This window comes from Chiloscyllium punctatum, chromosome 48 (assembly GCF_047496795.1).
Source record: "Chiloscyllium punctatum isolate Juve2018m chromosome 48, sChiPun1.3, whole genome shotgun sequence".
NCBI classification, from domain to species: domain Eukaryota; kingdom Metazoa; phylum Chordata; class Chondrichthyes; order Orectolobiformes; family Hemiscylliidae; genus Chiloscyllium; species Chiloscyllium punctatum.
In genome coordinates this window covers 25,837,754-25,856,370 of record NC_092786.1, presented here as the reverse complement: position 1 = coordinate 25,856,370, position 18,617 = coordinate 25,837,754, and the positions used below count along the sequence as shown (strand labels likewise).

The 18,617-nt window shown below is 39.3% G+C and overlaps 1 protein-coding gene across 1 annotated transcript in view; it reads left to right on the top strand.

Annotated features, from left to right (window-relative positions):
* Nucleotides 1-18,617, top strand: part of adamts17 (ADAM metallopeptidase with thrombospondin type 1 motif, 17) — a 669,321-nt gene that overhangs the window by 112,416 nt on the left and 538,288 nt on the right. Inside the window, exons 5-6 of the mRNA XM_072564884.1 lie at nt 2,896-2,979; nt 3,492-3,646. Of these exons, the coding sequence (XP_072420985.1) occupies nt 2,896-2,979; nt 3,492-3,646 (239 nt within the window). The remainder of the gene's footprint in view (nt 1-2,895; nt 2,980-3,491; nt 3,647-18,617) is intronic.

Below are 18,617 nucleotides of genomic sequence, written 5' to 3'. Positions count from 1 at the left end.
ATTCTCATCTCCTTATCGGAAGAATGTTGTGAAACTTGAAACGATTCAGAAAAGATTTACAAGGCTGTTGCCAGGGTTGGAGGATTTGAGCTATATGGAGAGGTTGAATAGGCTGGGCTGGGGCTGTTTTCCCTGCAGCATCGGAGGCTGAGGGGTGACCTTATGGACGTTTGAGTGCCATGGATAGGGAAAAGACATAAAAGAGACCGAAGGGCAACTTTTTCACGCAGAGGGTGGTACGTGTATTGAATGAGCTGCCGGAGGAAGTGGCAGAGGGTAATATAATTGCAACATTTGAAAGGTATCTGTTTGGGTATATGAATAGGAAGGGTTTGGAGGGATATGGGCCAGGTGCTGATAGGTGGGACTAGATTGAGTTGGGATATCTGGTCAGCATGGACGAATTGGACCGAAGGGTCTGTTTCCATGCTGTACATCTCTATGACTATATGTCTAAGGTTTGATCTCTAACCTATCTTTCTTTAGGATGTAAATATTTTCTTCATCAACCTGCATAGAGATGATCTTGCACATCTCTGAAGCAGGTGGGACTTGAACCCAGGTCTCCAAGCTCGGAGGTAGAAATATTACCATGCATCATAAAAGCCCCTTTGGAGAATGTACACTTGGCTGGGAACAGATCACAGATTGACCTCCGCTGTCTTCACATTTACAATAATAAGCCATATCCTAGACAGAGGAAGAGTGAAGAATTTCTTTTCCTATTGCAACCAGGTGCTGATTTCAATAGCTCATTTTCAGCCACTCATTTGCTTGAAAAGAAGGAAATTTTAATTTCCAGAGGAATATTTAACTAACCCACACCTGGAAACAACAGGTGTAAATTGACCTCCTTCCCAATTCCTGCTGATGGGCAGAGATCTCTCTGGGGGTTGTAACTTTCAGAAATTGGCAAGTGCTGATAATACCGAAAAAGAATTTTGTTGGCCTCAAAATGTTAACTTTGTTTCTAACTCCATAGATGCTGTCGATCCAGCTGTGTGTTTCTTGCACCTTTTTTATTTATAAAATATTGTCTTTCTATTGGGCCTTCCAAAGTGAATCACTTCACACTTATCTACCTTCAATACTGTCTTCCATGCTATGTCCATTTCGCTTTCCTGTCTATCCTCCTCACTGCTACACCTTGTTTACCTGTTGGTTACTTATCTGTACTACTTAACTCTGTGATCTGCCTATATTGCTCACAAGACAAAGCTTTTCACTGTGCCTCAGTACACGTGACAATAAATTCAATTCAATTCAAATTTAAATTCAAATTCAAATTCACCTTGAATGGAAATCTGTTTCTGTGAAAATCAGTTCTTGATGAAGGGAGGTTTAAGAAAACAACCTTCCACAGTTTACCCTGATCCTGTCAGAGTCTTGTGACAATGATGGCATCGCTTTATCCACAGACTAAATGTAGAGACAGAGGTAGAAATGTTTTCAGTTTCAAAAATAAAGAATTTTGATGGATAAGATAATGTAGACTGGATAATGGGCTCTCAAGCTGCAAAACTGATAAGGCATGTTCAATTGACTATGCGTCATACTCTCCAGCTGTTTCTCTGACTGGGTAGTGCTGTGCTACAAAGATTAGACCAAAATGAATAACAAGTTATGCAGTTCTGATTATTATGGCTATATGTCACCATAATCCTACCAGATGATAGGGCTGAAAGAGATGTCAGGTGGTACTTAAGGCATCCTGAGGGCCACCACATCTCCGCTGAGGGAAGAGGTTGAGAAGCAGAGTCCTTCATGGGAACCTCAGTCAGTGCAGGAATTGAACCCACACTATTATATTACTCTGCATTACAAACCAGTCATCTAGTCAATTGAGCTGACAAACCTCTACTTCAAATATATCACTAATCAAACAAGCTCAGTGTTTTTGTCAGCATGACTCTGAAGGGAGATGAATGAATGGAAATGGCCAGAAAACATTAAATGAGGAAGATTAATATCTTTGAAATCGACAAACAAAAGATGCTAATGAGGGTGGATTTGTAGGGAGTGGAGAACCTCATTGTGAAAAAGCAATTCTTTCAAGTTGGAAAGATGCAATGTTATCAATAACTAGTTACTGGAATGAATACTATGTCAGTGACTGAGTGGCTTGTTGCTTTACTCTGACTTCGGAGTTTTATGTTAAACAGCTGCAGGTGGAGATACAGATCCTGTATTGCTGCCTTTTCGGGACTTTACCTCGAAATGTTTTTCCTGTGTTCATTCAGTCAGCTGTTCTTGTGAGCTCTCACTCCCTATGACACATAGTGTGCCTTTACTTGTCCAATACCAAGCATATGAAAAGATCAAGTGGAAGTCCTTCATTTGCACTTAGTTTATTAGTTTTACTACACACTCTACTGTGGGTTAGGCTGTATGCCACCAAAAAGACAAATGGAGAAGTGAACAGCAGCTGAACTGACCTTTCTTGGAAGATGGGGGGATGGAAAGGATCTCACACATTACCTCAAGCATATAGTTGAAATGGAGCTGGCTTAAGAACGCTGAGTGCTGCTTAATTTTATGTGGCACTTTGCCAAGGAGTGGAAATAATAGAGTCACACCCTTTGAGTACTGAACCCAACACCACCACTGTCCACATCTCCGATCTCATTCTTTCTACTTCCCTTGTCGTTCTCGAAATCCCTCACTCCTGCTATCTCTATCTCAATTATCCAATCCTCTGCTTCTGTCTCTCAACTTCTCTCTCACTCCACACCTGTCTCTGTCCGTATTTCATTGTTCTAAACTCCACTCCACTCATAATGGTTGTGACACTTTGGCTTTATTTATCCTTTTACAATCTGATTTAATGTGAATGCATATGCTATTTTTTATGCAGTGTGCCTTCTTCCTTAGCTGAAAGTTTCATTTCTTTGGCAGGTATATAACATGTTTCAGCATCATTCTCTGGGAATCAAGATCAATATTCAAGTGACCAAACTAATCTTGCTTCGTAATCGTCCCGTAAGTATGACAGGATCAGGAGGAGGCCATTTGATCCCTTGAGTATGTTACACATTCAGTTTGAGAATGCCTGATCTGTATGTTGTTAACTCATTGGCCAGCCTAATTCCCTAAACCTAAATAACCTCTCTCAACCAAAATTCATTTGGATTTCATCCATCACAACATCTGCCATTAATTATAACCAACAGACTGAGACACCTGACTTGTCAGTAATCGGAATGTTGCGAGATCAGTTTGAGTTATTTTGTGCAGTAATTTAATTAGAAAATCTCAGTCTTAATCAGCAAAGATGTTTTTAAAATTCTTTTTGAATGACTGAGCAATTTCATACATCATGAGTCCAAATTTTTAATGTACGCACATCAAACTATAAGGAGGCTAAACACTCCCAACTAATGAGAATTTATAGCAAAATTATTTGTAAAAGCCTAAGATCAATTTCTATTTTGCTGTTAATATTTTTGGCTGTTCTGCATTTGCATAATATATTTTGGAAACACCTTTTTTAGGATGAGCTATTGATTGGCCATCATGGAGAACGGTCACTGGAGAGTTTCTGTCGTTGGCAGCACAAGGAATTTGGAACAAAATATCTGGGGAATAACCATGTTCCTGGTGGAAAAGATGACTCTCCAGCTGTGGATGCTGCTGTGTTTGTCACAAGGTAGTCTCTTTCTCACATATAACGTTTTGTGTTCTTTAGGTTGTTGAATCTAGTGCTTTGGGATTGAATAAAAACCTTCTTATCTCCCTTGGGTTGTAGGTCATTGTTCCAAAACTTGTGGCTGTCTGAACTGTTTAAACATCGCATGTATTAACATTAAACTCCACACAGATTTTTTGCACTCTGAGCAGAACCTTGTGTCCATTATTACATTTGTGAGAAACTGAGCAGAAAGCTAATATTCTGAAAGAGAACTGAACACATCGTATTAATAATGAACATTCATATGTAGTCATTAAGGCACAGACTAAGGCCATTCACTCAGTCAGTGTTGGCTCTCTATAGCGTAACACCCTGCTGTGTACTCATAGCTATTTCCCTCAAGTAGCCATACAATTTCCTTTTGAAATCAAACTTCATCTCTGTTTCCTCCACCCAGGTGTGGAACCACTCAAGGGTTTTAGAAAAAAAGTTCTTTTTGACAATCCTCCTGTGACTTTTATCCAAAACCACATAAGTGTGCTTCTGGTACTTATACAATCAGATAACAGCAGCAGATTTCTTTGTCTCTATTGCCTCCAACATAGTAAAAATTTCCTCGGGTACGTCCCATGACTTATCAGATCAAATTTAATACTGAGTCAAATAAGATGTTAAAATAGGTGACCAATAGCTTGTCAAAGTGTAGATTCCAAGTAGAATCTTAAAGGAGGAGTGAGAGATGGAGGAAAGGAATTCCAGAACATAGAATAATTTACAAATAGCTTTTATTTGACATGAAGTGTGCTCCAAGTATCCCAGTCATGCTATTGGTCAATGCAATTGTTTCATTGACTTAGGAAAGGATAAATTCAATCTTTGTGAAATTACCTCAGATTATTAGAGTCCTCTCGAATCATGGTATAAACTTTAGGAATAAGAAGGCAATCATTTATAAATATAAGTCTTTCTGGATAGTCTTTTAAAATTTATTCTTGTGGTATAGACAGCTTGAACATCTGCAGTTGCTCAGAGGATCAATGTGAAAGTAGAAATGGAAACGTGTGTAGGCCAGAGATAGCTGGTTTATTTCCCTGAAGGGTAGCAGGAGAAAGTGGATTTCCAAACTTGCTTTGGAGAGTTTTATTTCGCATGTATGGCGTCATGTGACAACTGACCAGATTGTTTTGGATTTATTTTTCTGTGCTCTGATTAAGAACTTTCTAATCATTTCTATAAAACTAACTACAAAGAAGAAAAATCGCTTGTGTATTTGCTTATATTTGTTTATATTCATGTTTTATGTGAATTAAAATGTATACTTTTTTGTGCTGTATAATATCAGCCAGTCATTCATATTGCAGTGTACCTTATACTGTTAGATGTGGGGATAGTGGAGAATTTAACCCAAAGTTAAAAATAGCTATCTGATGCTGTGATAGCAGGACCATAATTTTGGTTTGGCGTGGTGGTGGTGGTGGTGGCGGCGGTGGCGGCGGCGGTGGCGGCGGTGGCGGTGGTGGCGGTGGTGGTGGTGATTGTTAGTATCCGGTGCCAGTCCGAGGACCTGCCGGGCCCAGTACAGAAGGAACTAAGTGTGAAAACGAGTGAATCTGCAGCAAGTCTAGCGACCTGTTGTGCCACCCAAACCTTCAAGCATATCCGGAGCTGTTGACCTCCAGGAAGATGCAGATGATATTTCATCGACGTTATTGTACCAGAGTGGAGAGATGAAAAAGGTTATTAGCCCAAGATGACAATGCTCACGACCGAACATATATATCTCTTCCTGCAATGTGATTGAAATAACTGTTGACAGTTATATCCAGACTTATCCGGGTGAAAGGGGAATTCCAGGATTTTGATCCAGCAATTGTATTGGAGTGATGCACAGGTACACACTTCTATTGTACACTTAATTATTACATTTTATTTATTTTCTTCCTCTGTAAAGCTCTTTAACATGGTATACCTCAGAGTCTGGACAGATTTAAATCTAGAACTTAATGTACATAATGTTGCAATGTATAGCTGTTCCAAGCTACTTCTAAATCAACAGTTGTACCCTGACACCTGAAAAAGTGAGACTGGAAATGTTGGTCTGAGTTGTGACTGAGGCCAGCTGTCCAGTAGCGGGAGCTCTGCATGTGAAAGCAACAAAGGGCTTAGAACATAGAACAATACAGCACAGAACAGGCCCTTCAGCCCACGATGTTGTGCCGAACATTTCTCCTAGCTTAAGCACCCATCCATGTACCTATCCAATTGCTGCTTAAAGGTCACCAATGATTCTGACTCTGCCACTCCCACAGGCAGCGCATTCCATGTCCCCACCACTCTCTGGGTAAAGAACCTACCCCTGACATTCCCCCTTCCACCCTTCACCTTAAATTTATGTCCCCTTGTAACACTCTTTTGTACCCGGGGAAAAAAAGTCTCTGACTGTCTACTCTATCTATTCCTCTGATCATCTTATAAACCTCTATCAAGTCACCCTTCATCCTTCGCCTTTCCAATGAGAAAAGGCCTAGCACTCGCAACCTATCCTCGTACTACTTATTCTCCATTCCAGGCAACATCCTGGTAAATCTTCTCTGCACCCTCTCCAAAGCTTCCACATCTTTCCTAAAGTGAGGCGACCAGAACTGCACACAGTACTCCAAATGTGGCCTAACCAAGGTCCTGTACAGTTGCAAGATCACTTCACGATTCTTGAATTCAATCCCTCTGCTAATGAATGCTAATACACCATAGGCCTTCTTACAAGCTCTATCCACCTGAGTGGCAACTTTCAAAGAGCTATGAACATAGACCCCAAGATCCCTCTGCTCCTCCACCTTACTAAGAACTCTACCGTTAACCCTGTATTCCGCATTCTTATTTGTCCTTCCAAAATGGACAACCTCACACTTGACAGGGTTGCACTCCAGGGCTTCAAGCTGATATTTCATTGCTGAAGTGAAGTTAGTTCTCAATCCCAATATTCTTCTTCTGCATGGCACGAAAATATACTTCTCTGCAGGAATTGACTTGCATTTGAATTCAATGCTGACATAATGATTTGTCTGGTCTGAATGTGGTAATCTGAAGTGCTGATAAAGGTGCTGTTTGTAAGTGTTATGAAGTGGAGGTCAACCCTGCCCCCCAACAACCTGTTAAAAGATATATGAAAAGTAGTATAACCTACCACACCCCCCCAATCTGTTATAAGAGTGTTGTTAAATGAAATGCAATCCTTTCACTCTCTCTTTAATCAACAAATAGCAGTTTATTTATCCAAGTGTAGCAGTAAACAAGTTAACAGAACCACTGATAAACCAAATAATTCCTCTCTAACAACTAATTATTCCCTAATAAAACAAAATCCTAATGTTATGCTGTTTCAATAAATACAATTCCCACTTATACAACAAAATAATAGAATTTAGTCTTTCAAAATACAGCTAGGATATGTCTTTCGGAATGCTGCTCGTCTTCTCTGCTGACCTTCCTTCAGGAACACCATTCTTTTTTGAATTCTCGCATGAGGAATGCTTTTCTCTATGTTGAATTCTTGTGTCAGTTCTTCTGTCAGGAATATTCTGTCTGTGAATTCTGCTGTCTGGAATATTAGCTCAGAGTGCTGCGGTACCTTTATTAATTAGATGGTGCTTTCTCTGAGAGCGGAAAGATTTTATCTCTCCACATCGTAGTTTGCTCTCACCAATTTTCTCAATACCCTCATCTTTTATACTCTTGATGACCTATTCATTTCTTTACAGTTATATTGGTTCTAGGTAGTCAAAACCATTTAATTTAAATTTAATTGATTTTTAAAATCTAAGGGCTTGATTTAAATTGATTGGCTAAATTTAAAAAGACTTGTCTTGGTAAAAATACTGCTTTGCTATTTGACACACAATGTTTCAATTTGGGCTCTATCTGTGCACCAGCACTTTAAACTGCTGTTCAATAGACAATAGACAATAGACAATAGATGCAGGAGTAGGCCATTCTGCCCTTCGAGCCTGCACCGCCATTCAATATGATCATGGCTGATCATTCCTAATCAGTATCCTGTTCCAGCCTTATCTCCATACCCCTTGACTCCACTATCTTTAAGAGCTCTATCCAATTCTTTCTTAAAAGAATCCAGAGACTGGGCCTCCACTGCCCTCTGGGGCAGAGCATTCCACACAGCCACCACTCTCTGGGTGAAGTAGTTTCTCCTCATCTCTGTCCTAAATGGTCTACCCCGTATTTTTAAGTTGTGTCCTCTGGTTCGGCACTCCCCCATCAACGGAAATATGTTCCCTCCTGCCAGAGTGTCCAGTCCTTTCATAAGCCTATACGTTTCAATCAGATCCCCTCTCAGTCTTCTAAACTCAAGGGTATACAAGCCCAGTCGCTTCAGTCTTTCCGTGTAAGGCAATCCTGCCATTCCAGGAATTGACCTCGTGAACCTACGCTGCACTCCCTCAATAGCCAGAATGTCTTTCCTCAAATTTGGAGACCAGAACTGTACACAGTACTCCAGGTGTGGTCTCACCAGGGCCCTGTACAGCTGCAGAAGCACCTCTTTGCTTCTATACTCAATCCCTCTTGTTATGAAGGCCAGCATGCTATTAGCCTTCTTCACGACCTGCTGTACCTGCATGCTTGCCTTCATTGACTGGTGGACAAGAACACCCAGATCTCTCTGAACAGCCCCTTTACCTAATTTGATACCATTGAGGTAGTAATCTGCCTTCCTGTTCTTGCCACCAAAGTGGATAACCAGACATTTATCCACATTAAACTGCATTAAGATGTCCACTTTAACTCTAAGCATGGAAAAACATCATCTTTTAAAGGGACCACACTAATGCTTTCCTCGTTTTACAATGTTACATACGCCAACTTCACAACAATAAGCACCTCCAATTACCACATTCGTATCATGTAAATCATTGTGTTTTTATTGGATTTAAATGCCATTTGCATGACTGCAATCTGCATAACCTAAAAACTTTCCCTTCATACATTTACTAAACAAAAACCTTTGCTGTTTTGAAACTTATAACCCATTTTCAACCTATGCAGCTATTTGAGCAAGAGAGTTCTGAAATTCAAATATTCTTGATGTGAGCAAGTACTTCCTGACATTACTATCGAATGGCCTAACTCTAATATTAAGTTTGTGACCCTTTGTTCTGGATTCATCCTATGACCACCACTGCTCCCAACAAAGGTAAAAGGATAAATTGAGAAAATATCATCATGTCCTGACTTGTGCTGCAAGATTGAGATTTCAGCAATTTATCCATGAATTTATTAAACATTATGCAATTTCAGGAATGATCAGATGGCTGGAACAATGGCTTCAAACATTATTAACAATCTCATAAATAAGGAAGTTTTTTTTTGAGGGGCTGTTGTGGCACATGGGTGACATTGACTGGTCAGTGTTTGTTGCCCGTCCCTAGTTGCTCTTGCGAAGATGATGGTGAGCTGCATTCTTGAACTGCTGCGGTCCATACACTGTCGGTAAACCTTGGGGAGGGAATTCCAGGATTTTGACCCAGTAGTACTGAAGGAATGATAACATATTTTCAAGTCAGAATTGGATGTAACTTGTACAGGAACTTGCAGATGTGAGGTTCCCACGTATCTGCTGACGTTGTCTTTCTAGGTGGTAGTTAAAATGACTCCACAGAGGCTGGCATCCCGTCACCAAGTCACTTTTTATTTACACACGCACAGTACTTGACACAGGTCTGGCTTCCTCAGAGCCAGCTCTCAGAGTGAAAAGAATCTCTGACACTTATTTATATCTGTCAACCAGGGCTCCCTGATTGGACTAGGTTAACAGCCCCAATCAACCCAACTCATGTTCTTTGAGGTCCACCTGGCTGACCTCACTATAATCACTGCAGTAGTTCTTACTGGGCTTGGAAGGTGCAAGCACAAGATCTTTGATAAATTTCTGCAGTGCATCTTGTAGATAGTGCATCTTCTACTTATTGTCAGCAGTGGAGGGAATGGATGTGATGAACTCTCCTATTATTAACAAAAGCCTGAGCTAGATATTTGTTTCATTAACATTTGTTTTTCAATTTGAGTTTAATGGAGGTATTTAAGGTCTGTTCTTTGCTTGTGTTAACCTAATAATGGATGGGAATATTGCTTTTATTAGCAGGGCAAACTGTAAAAATGATTTAAGTTGTGGAAGGAACATTATTAACTGAAGGTCACCATTTAACCACTCAAACCTGTTCCATGCAAATAGAGAATGGTTGGTCTTCTGCCTTTGTTTCATATATTCTGATATCCTTTCCCAAAAAGCAATTGATCCTGTCACCACATGCTTTTGGGAAGGTCCAGATTTTAAGGCCCTTTGGTGAGTTGGGAGGAGAAAGTGCTTCCAGATTTTATTCTTGAATACCCTAGCTCTAATTTTCAGGTTATTTACCATTTTCTAGATTTTCCCTCAAGAGAAGATAATTTCTCCATGCTACCTTATGATTAATTATAACACTGTAAACACTTCTTTCAGATCACACATCAATCTTCATATTAAAGTGAATGCAAACCAAGTCCTGATAACTTAACATTTTTATTATTGGTATTATGCTGGTGAATCTCCACCAAGTTCAATATATCCATGAAGTGCAGTGCCTAAAAATGAGTGCAGGCATTCTAGATGAGATCTGATCTCAAACAAAGGCATAACTTCTTTCCCTTTGTATTCTAGCCCCTTGAGGTAGAAGTCAATATTTCATTTATCTTTTTGATTGTGTCTATCCACTAATCTTTAATAATGTGTAAATTTGGACTTGCAAATCTTTTTGCCTCACTACAGTTCCTGATTCCTTACCATTTGGAGCATATAATCTAATTTATCTTTCTGATTGTGAATTACATGATGTCACATTTACTTTGTGCATGTTTTGCTGTATTCTGTATCTTTGCAAGATTGGCTTGGTGGATGATTTTCCCCTTCTGTATTTCTTTCTGTAATCACATCAGTAAGATCCTCCTGTACTGAGTCACACATTGTAGTGTGAGAAAAAAACGTTCCTAAATAGAGTAACATTGCAGTGCTTGCAATATTCCTGAGCTTTGAAACTGGTGATGTCCCAAAGTGAGTCTCCTGATTTTAAGCCTGGGTTATATATAAAATATATTATGTTCCTAAGTTTCTGGACTTCAGGGTAATTATCAGCTTGCGTTGCTATCTAACTCATCAAGTTTTGGTAGTGCAGACAAGGATCCACTCAAGCTGCTGATGCTAACAATCCAGTGTCAGGATGAACAATCATGTTATTTGACTGAGGAAGCGAAAATCCCTAGAACGGTGCAGACATATGATATATCGTCTTCAGGTAATGAGAGAGATGGAATGAAAATTGATGTGGGTCCTCAGTTTTGTCACTTAGAATCTAGTGGTTTTAGCTATGTGTCTGAAGCAGGAAATGGGGATGGTGTACATGCAGCTGTCTAACTATGTGTGTAACATTGTTTTTGTCCAAGCTCTGTTAATGAAAAAAAACTTTCTGACCAGGTCACACATCTGTTGAGAAAAGACTTTTGATACAAAGTTTAGTTTGTTCTGCCTTTGAGAAGAGTTGCTCAGTAAAGTGACCAGAAAATGAGGAATAGCTACTATTTACATTTGAAGAGGTGCCAAAATTTCCAGATTTCTCTGTTTTAAAAAAAACAATTTCTCCCTTGATTCACAAACATGAGCTTGATCATCCATGGCTGTATGGGCTACTGGGAATATGATGGGACGACTTTAGATAAGGTGGGAACGTGGGTAGGGTGACATCCCTTGCAATGGCACTATTAAGTACATTTCCCATGATAGGTGAGGACCGAAATATATCTCTGCCTGCAAGGTGGGAATTTTCCCTTGCCCTGTAGAAGTGTTCTGGGGTCAGTGGTATAAACTATTAACGTGTGTGCCATTTGTATTTTACTGAATAATCCCAAAATACACCCATGACAGATAATCTGCAATTCTGCATTCTATGGATAAGGGTCGTAGCAAGCGAGCTGCCACTGTAGAATTCCATATTGATTATGATTTGTGGCTGTTACCCTTTAATAATGTGAAGGGATAGTATTCTAGGAGTCAAGTATACTATTCCTAGAGTCATTACAAAAGCTAAAAATTTTACAAAGTACACAAAGTTCCACAATTTACCTAACTTCCAAACTCAAGTTGGTAGAAAGCATAGGCCAGGCTTTTGTACTGAGCAAGAATTAAGTGTAATTAGGCTCTAGTTGTGGGGAAATAGTTACAAGCCATGGTGTATAACTTTTCAAATTAAAATTCTAATTCCCTTTTAAATTCCCCTTAAACCCAGCCAAAGACAAGCAAACAGAGTTAAATAGGTTATGGACAGAGAGGAAGAACTGGAAAGATAGTAGTCTTTACTCCAAGTTCTGTGGCTGAGATGATTCTTCTGCTGGCCAGCACATTTCATCAATTGTCTTTCTCCAGATGCTTGCACTGGTCGGCAAAGGACACAAGGTGCCTGGCTCACTTATAAAAGTCTCTGATTTAACAGTTAAAAGTTTCAGCTTACAATGTCTCTTGCAGGAAAGATATACTGTTTTTCTTCACTTTTGCAGTGAGATTTGACTGCAGAGAACCGGGACAACTTGTAAACTGGAGAAGAACTGAACACCTCTCTCTGTAACTTGTTTACAGCTCCAGGTTGCTTACCAAGCATTCAATTATCCGAATATCAGCTTAACCGGCAAGATCGCAATGTCCTGATACTTGGCTAAACTATGTTATTCGGGATTCAATTATCCGGAATTCGATTATCCGGAATTCAATTAACCAAACAAAATACTCCCTGCCCTTGTCCTTCAGATAAATCAGGTTCCTCTGTGGTTACCTGAGAAACAGTTGCACAGGGGTTAGCAAACAAAATGTCTCTATAATCTAAAATTGATCATTAGTTCATAGACCAGCAAAAGTTATGTCAATACACCCCCTTGGCATCAAATCGCCTGCACCTCAAATTCTAAAACCCCCCCAAAAATTCAAAACATATACCCATCCTTTAATACACTGGTTTTAAAATGGCTCTCTCTAATTTCTGCAAAAAAACACAAAAATAAAAAGCTAGGGTCTTTACATGACGCGTTCAACAAAAAGCTTTAAAAATGTCAGTTTAATCCTTGAGCCCATTGATGATAATCTGAGGAATGTACTTCATTCAGTGGTTATTTTAAAAATTAGGATAAGACAAGTTGTGCACTAGATTTAGTATTATGCCAGGTTTTCATTTGATGATTCAGTTAGGATGATCACATTCAAATGTGACTCTAAGTGGATTTATCGTTTCCAAGTGAGATTCTCTAATAGGCTGAAAACAAATTCCACAAACCCATTGCAATGGAATCAGTTATTGAGCTGAAGTTAATTTAAATTGCATGGGTATATGAATAGGAAGGGTTTGGAGGGATATGGGCCAGGTGCTGGCAGGTGGGAAGCTTGTTGATTTATTTCTTAGAGTGGCATTGTTCTCAATAGAAAGTACACTATGGAATGTAATGGAGGTGATTTTGATGATGAGTTCTGACCATGTTAGTTTCTAGTGATTACATACTTATCAGCATTCTGATTGCTTAGCTGAAGGGAAGACTGACTTTGTGTAAGTTATTGGCTTTGTGCTTTTTCAATACAATGTAGTGTTTCATTTTTAGTTTGTGATGGTGAACCAATGTAGCAATGAGGCATGGGGAGTAGTTTATTTACTGCATGAACAGGATTGTTCCAAAGGAAATACTTTGCTATGTTTGGCACAGTTGAAATTTTTTTTTTACTGTTTTGTTTCATCATTCTTCCTGCCTTTTGCATTCTTGGAATGTGATTCACACTGGCAAAGTTTCTATCAGTCAGTATCTTGTGTCCTAAGGACATTCAGAGTTGACCACAGGCCCAGGTTTTGTGATAGGAATATCAGTAATGTTAACTATTTCTAAGCAGTAAATTGGACAGTAATTTCTGGCAATGGCACACTGTAGTTTAGTACAAATCAGGAAGTTCTTGTTTGATTTGTCCTGTTCTTCCATTAGCTTGGCTACACTGGTCTCTCACTGATAAATTCATTATTAAAATTCATATAAGAGAATAAGTTGCTGTGATTTTCAACTACTTGCTTACTCAATGGGCCACCTTCATTAAGGTGTAAGTTAATTTTTAACAGTGAAATATGTCTTAATTACTAACGAAGAACATCGCAGGCCCTGAAAAATGAATTTAGAATTGTGGAGTCCCATTCCTGCAAAATATAATTATTGGGGATTTAACAAAAATGAAATATTGTCTCATCTCAATATCATCTTTCTTAGCTATTTCTTTATTATCACTTTATTATCTATTTCTGCCCATGAATACTCTTAATTTATCAAATTTTGAGAAGATTTGTAGCTCAGGTTGAGGTTCTGGATGTAGGTTTGCTCGCTGAGTTGATGTTTCTTCACCATACTCGGTAACATCTTCAGTGAGCCTCCGTACAAAACTCTGCAGGGGTTTCCTGCTTTCTATTTATATGTTTGGGTTTCTTTGGTTGGTGATGTCATTTCCTATAGTGTGATGTCATTTCCCATTCTTTATCTCAGGAGGTGGTAAATGGGATCCAAGTCAATGTGTTTGTTAATAGAGTTCCAGTTGGAATACCATGCTTTTGGAATTCTCGTGCATGTCTCTGTTTGGCATTTCCGAGATGCCTTTGATATAGGGGAGAGTGGCTAGGGTTTCTGGACACATTTTGTCTGCTTGTTTGGGTTTGTTGCTGAGAAATCGGTGAACTGTGTTCATTGGTTACTCGTTCTTTTTGAATACAGTATAGGTGATTTTCCTCTTCTCTGCATAGTTCCTCTGTGTTTCTGTGTGCGGTGGCTCGTTGAAATGATGTTCTGATGCAACTTTGTTTGTGGACATTGGGATGATTGCTTCTGTAGTTTAATATTTGGTCCGTATGTGTTGTTTTCCTGTTGCCGCTGGTTTGAAGTTCCCCATTGGCTGTTCACTTTACTGTGACAGCTAGGAATGGCAGTTTGTTTTTATTTTCCTCCTCTTTAGTGAATTTTATGCCAATTTTATTATTAATGGTCTTGAAGATTTCCTCTAATTTGTTTCATTTAGTGATGACAAAGGTGTCATCCACGCAGTGGACCCAGAGTTTGGGCTGGATGGTTGTCAGAGGTGTTTGTTCGAGTCTCTGCATTACTGTCTCTGCTAAGAATCCTGATATCGAAGATCCCATGGGTGTTCCTTTGGTTTGTCTGTAGGTTTTGTTGTTGAAGGTGAAGTTGGAAATGACTACAAGAGTACTCAGACTCCTTGGAATCATGGTAGCCCACAAATCCACCAACACACTAAAACAGCAGCTAATGAACTTGAAAGACTCTATACAGACAACAAGTAAAACTAATGTCATTTACAAAATACCATGCAAGAACTGTAACAAACACTACATTGGACAAACAGGCAGAAAACTAGCCACCAGGATATATGAACATCAACTAGTCACAAAACGACATGCCCCTCTCTCACTAGTATCCTTACATACAGATAAGGAAGGACACCATTTCAACTGGGACAACACATCCATCTTAGGACAAGCCAAACAGAGACATGGATGAGAATTCCTAGAAGCATGGCATTCCAACTGGAACTCTATCAACAAACATATTGACTTGGACCCCATTTACCATCCCCTGCGAAACAGAATAGGAAATGACATCACCATAAGAAATGATGTCACCATGGACAATGACATCACCAACCCAAAGAAACCCACACATATAAATAGAAACAGGAAACCCCAGCAGTGCTTCGTCCAGAGACTCACTGAAGATGTTACCTAGTATGGTGACGAAACGTCTTAAAATAAGTCTTCCAGCTCAGCAAGCAAACCTACATCCAGACTCTAATTTATATTTCTGGTTTAAACCCTACTTGGATCAGTGAATATTCTATTGGTTATTTAGGCAGCCTGTTGCTTGCCCCACTCTGTAGACGATATTGTGCTGAAAAGCTTTCCAAATCTATATTTCTGCTCACAAGTCCATGAAATGATTGTGAGCAACTTTGAGCATTGTGTAGCAATTCTAGATTGCCATATGGTGCTAGAATTGTGATTAGACCTAGCTGGATTGTTTTGTTTGTAGGACATTAGTGAATCAGCTGGGAGGTTATGTCAGCCCTTAAATAATTTTTTTTTCAAATGACCTGGTTTGCTGATTTCAATTTTGCAGCCTACTGTCTTGAAATTTGTCTGTGGATTAAATGTTCAATAACAAAACCTTTCATGGACCACTAGCAGCCTTCCTATTGAGCATGTTATTATAACCAGAAAGCAGTTGACCCATAACTATGTTTTTGAATGTACAAAATGCTAAACACATTTAGCAATTGTAATGGGAATAAATTTGTGTCAGTAAAATTATCCTAGGGCTGGTAAAACATTACAACTGGTTAGTTATCCATGACTAAGAAGTCTCGAGGTTGTTTAAAGGTGGGCATGTAAAAGAGTGACTATAGTAGTGTATTCTGGGTGCATGATATAGCAACTTAGGGAAAATATGATGTAATGTACAATGAGCGGCATTACATATTTCATTGATATGGCAAGAAAGAGATGAAATTATAGTATTTTGTTGAGATACATGCGGCACATGAGCAAAAATGAAAATTGCTTCATATTTTTATTTTTGCGATGAATACTTGAGCCAAAAATGGATGTGAGGTTTTCATTGTAACAGCTGTCCAAACAATACGAGTCTGTAAGACCTCTTGACAGAACCTGCTTTACTTGAAGATGGATGTGATATTTAAAAGTTGCAAAGCTGTAGTTTGTCAACTCACAGAGATTGATGAATTTCAGATAACGATTTATCGTCTACTTGCAAAATAACTTCATTAGGTTAGAATATAGAGAGAGTGTGAGAAAGAATAAGATGGTTTGGGTAAAAATGAAGTTTTTTTTTGGGATTAAGAGGAATGTCTCACACACAATCTGAAATCATGCACTCCCAGAAGTGATGAGCTTGGAGATAGGATGGACTTTTAGTTAGGCTGCACTGGCAAAGGTAGGCCCATATTCAACCTTACTGCTCTATCCTTAAATGATGAAGTTGTAATCACCAGACTTCAAATGTTGATTGAGGCTTTGGAGAAGATTTGTAGCTCAGGTTGTGGATCGGGTTTGTCTGTTTGCTCACTTAGCTGTTGGGTTTGTTCTTAGCCGTTCGTCACCATCCATGAGCCTTGGTGAAATGTTGGTGTTCTGTCCTGCTTGCTATTTATGGGTCTTGGTTTGTTGTGGTGGGTGATATCATTTCCGGTTCTGAGAGTTTGGTAAATGGGGTCCAAATTAATATGTTTGTTAATGGAGTTCAGGTTTGAGTGCCAAGCCTCTGGTAAGAAAAGCATGCACAGGAGTTCTTAGAGGCCTGACATTCAAAAAATTCATAAACCTTTGGGACTGGATAGCAGGGTAGACAGAACTGGGGAAAAGAATCAACCCCGTTGTATTTTTCTAAAACATCAATATCATTGGTCTGGTCAAAGTTAGTGTCACCAGCAAAAGGAATTCAGTTCAGATAAATCTAAAGTACAGAGCTGAAAATGTGTTGCTGGAAAAGCGCAGCAGGTCAGGCCGCATCCAAGGAGCAGGAGAATTGACATTTCGGGCATGAGCCCTGCTTCAGGAAATGTCGATTCTCCTGCTCCTTGGATGCTGTCTGACCTGCTGCGCTTTTCCAGCAACACATTTTCAGCTCTGATTTCCAGCATCTGCAGTCCTCACTTTCTCCTTAAATCTAAAGTACAGCACACTTGGAATTGAAGCAAAATTCTGAATAATATTTACTGGAAACATAATGCTACATTAGAATATCAACAGGGAAATTTTCAACTGAACATTTATAAGCTAGGAAACGACATCATTAATGTCTGTTGTTTAAACACTCCCAAAGCTATATGTTAAAATGAGCATCAGTGGACTACAGCAGTCATAACATAACCCACACTCAGGAGAAACAATGACACTAATAGAATTCCCAGCTACAGCATAGAATCATTCAGCATCTGTTTAGTTTCTATCTAGCAGCTCACTCCAATTTAATTAAAGGAGAGAAGAAAATTTTGTATTGTAAGTCGTTTATTGCAAGATAATAACTGCCCATAGGGAACCAGTTGCTAGTTGACATTAACAGCTTTTTGTTCTGAGATGCTGAAATACATGTCAGTGATCAGGGGACAGCATTCAGATACAAAAACAAAATACTTCAGATATCAAAAAACTGAAAAAAAAAGGAAAACGGTGCTGATGAAAAGGTCACAGAAGATTGCAAATACTGACAGTTTTCATATAGTTGGCAAAAGAACCAGAGGATTATTTTAAAAATGCATGAAGTTATTACGATCTGCAATGCACTGCCTGAGAACAGAATTAGACAAATACTTGTAGTCAAGGTAATTTCAGGGCTATGGGAGTAGAACAAGGAATGGGACTAATTTGTAACTTTTCCAAAAGTTTGGCACAGGCACCTTAGGCCAGTAGCCACCTTCTAAGCTGTAGGAGTCAATGTTCCTGGTCAAAGTCTCACCCAATCAAAGCACTTAATGGAAAACCAAAAGAGTTGGCTCATATTTTCCTAACCATATTTTCCCATTAAGCCTTACTGTAGGTAGAAAATGGGCCTGCTCCAGGGAATTGTCTGTCTGATAAACCTCATTTAACAAGCATGCAGTTCCTGCAGATGGAGGATAAAGGATCTTCTTTTGTCACAGATGCTGCCAAACCTGTTCAGTTATTCCAGGGGAGAATCGGGGCAAAGATGAGGGAGGCAAAAGGATTTGAATGGAGAAGCATCTCTCAACAGACTCTCTGCCTACCTTCTGTTCGGTCCTTCAATCAGGTACTGACTGCCTTTGATGGAGAGATCCTGCCCTCCACACCCTCCACACCCTCACAATTGAAAAGCAGCCCACACAGGTTGA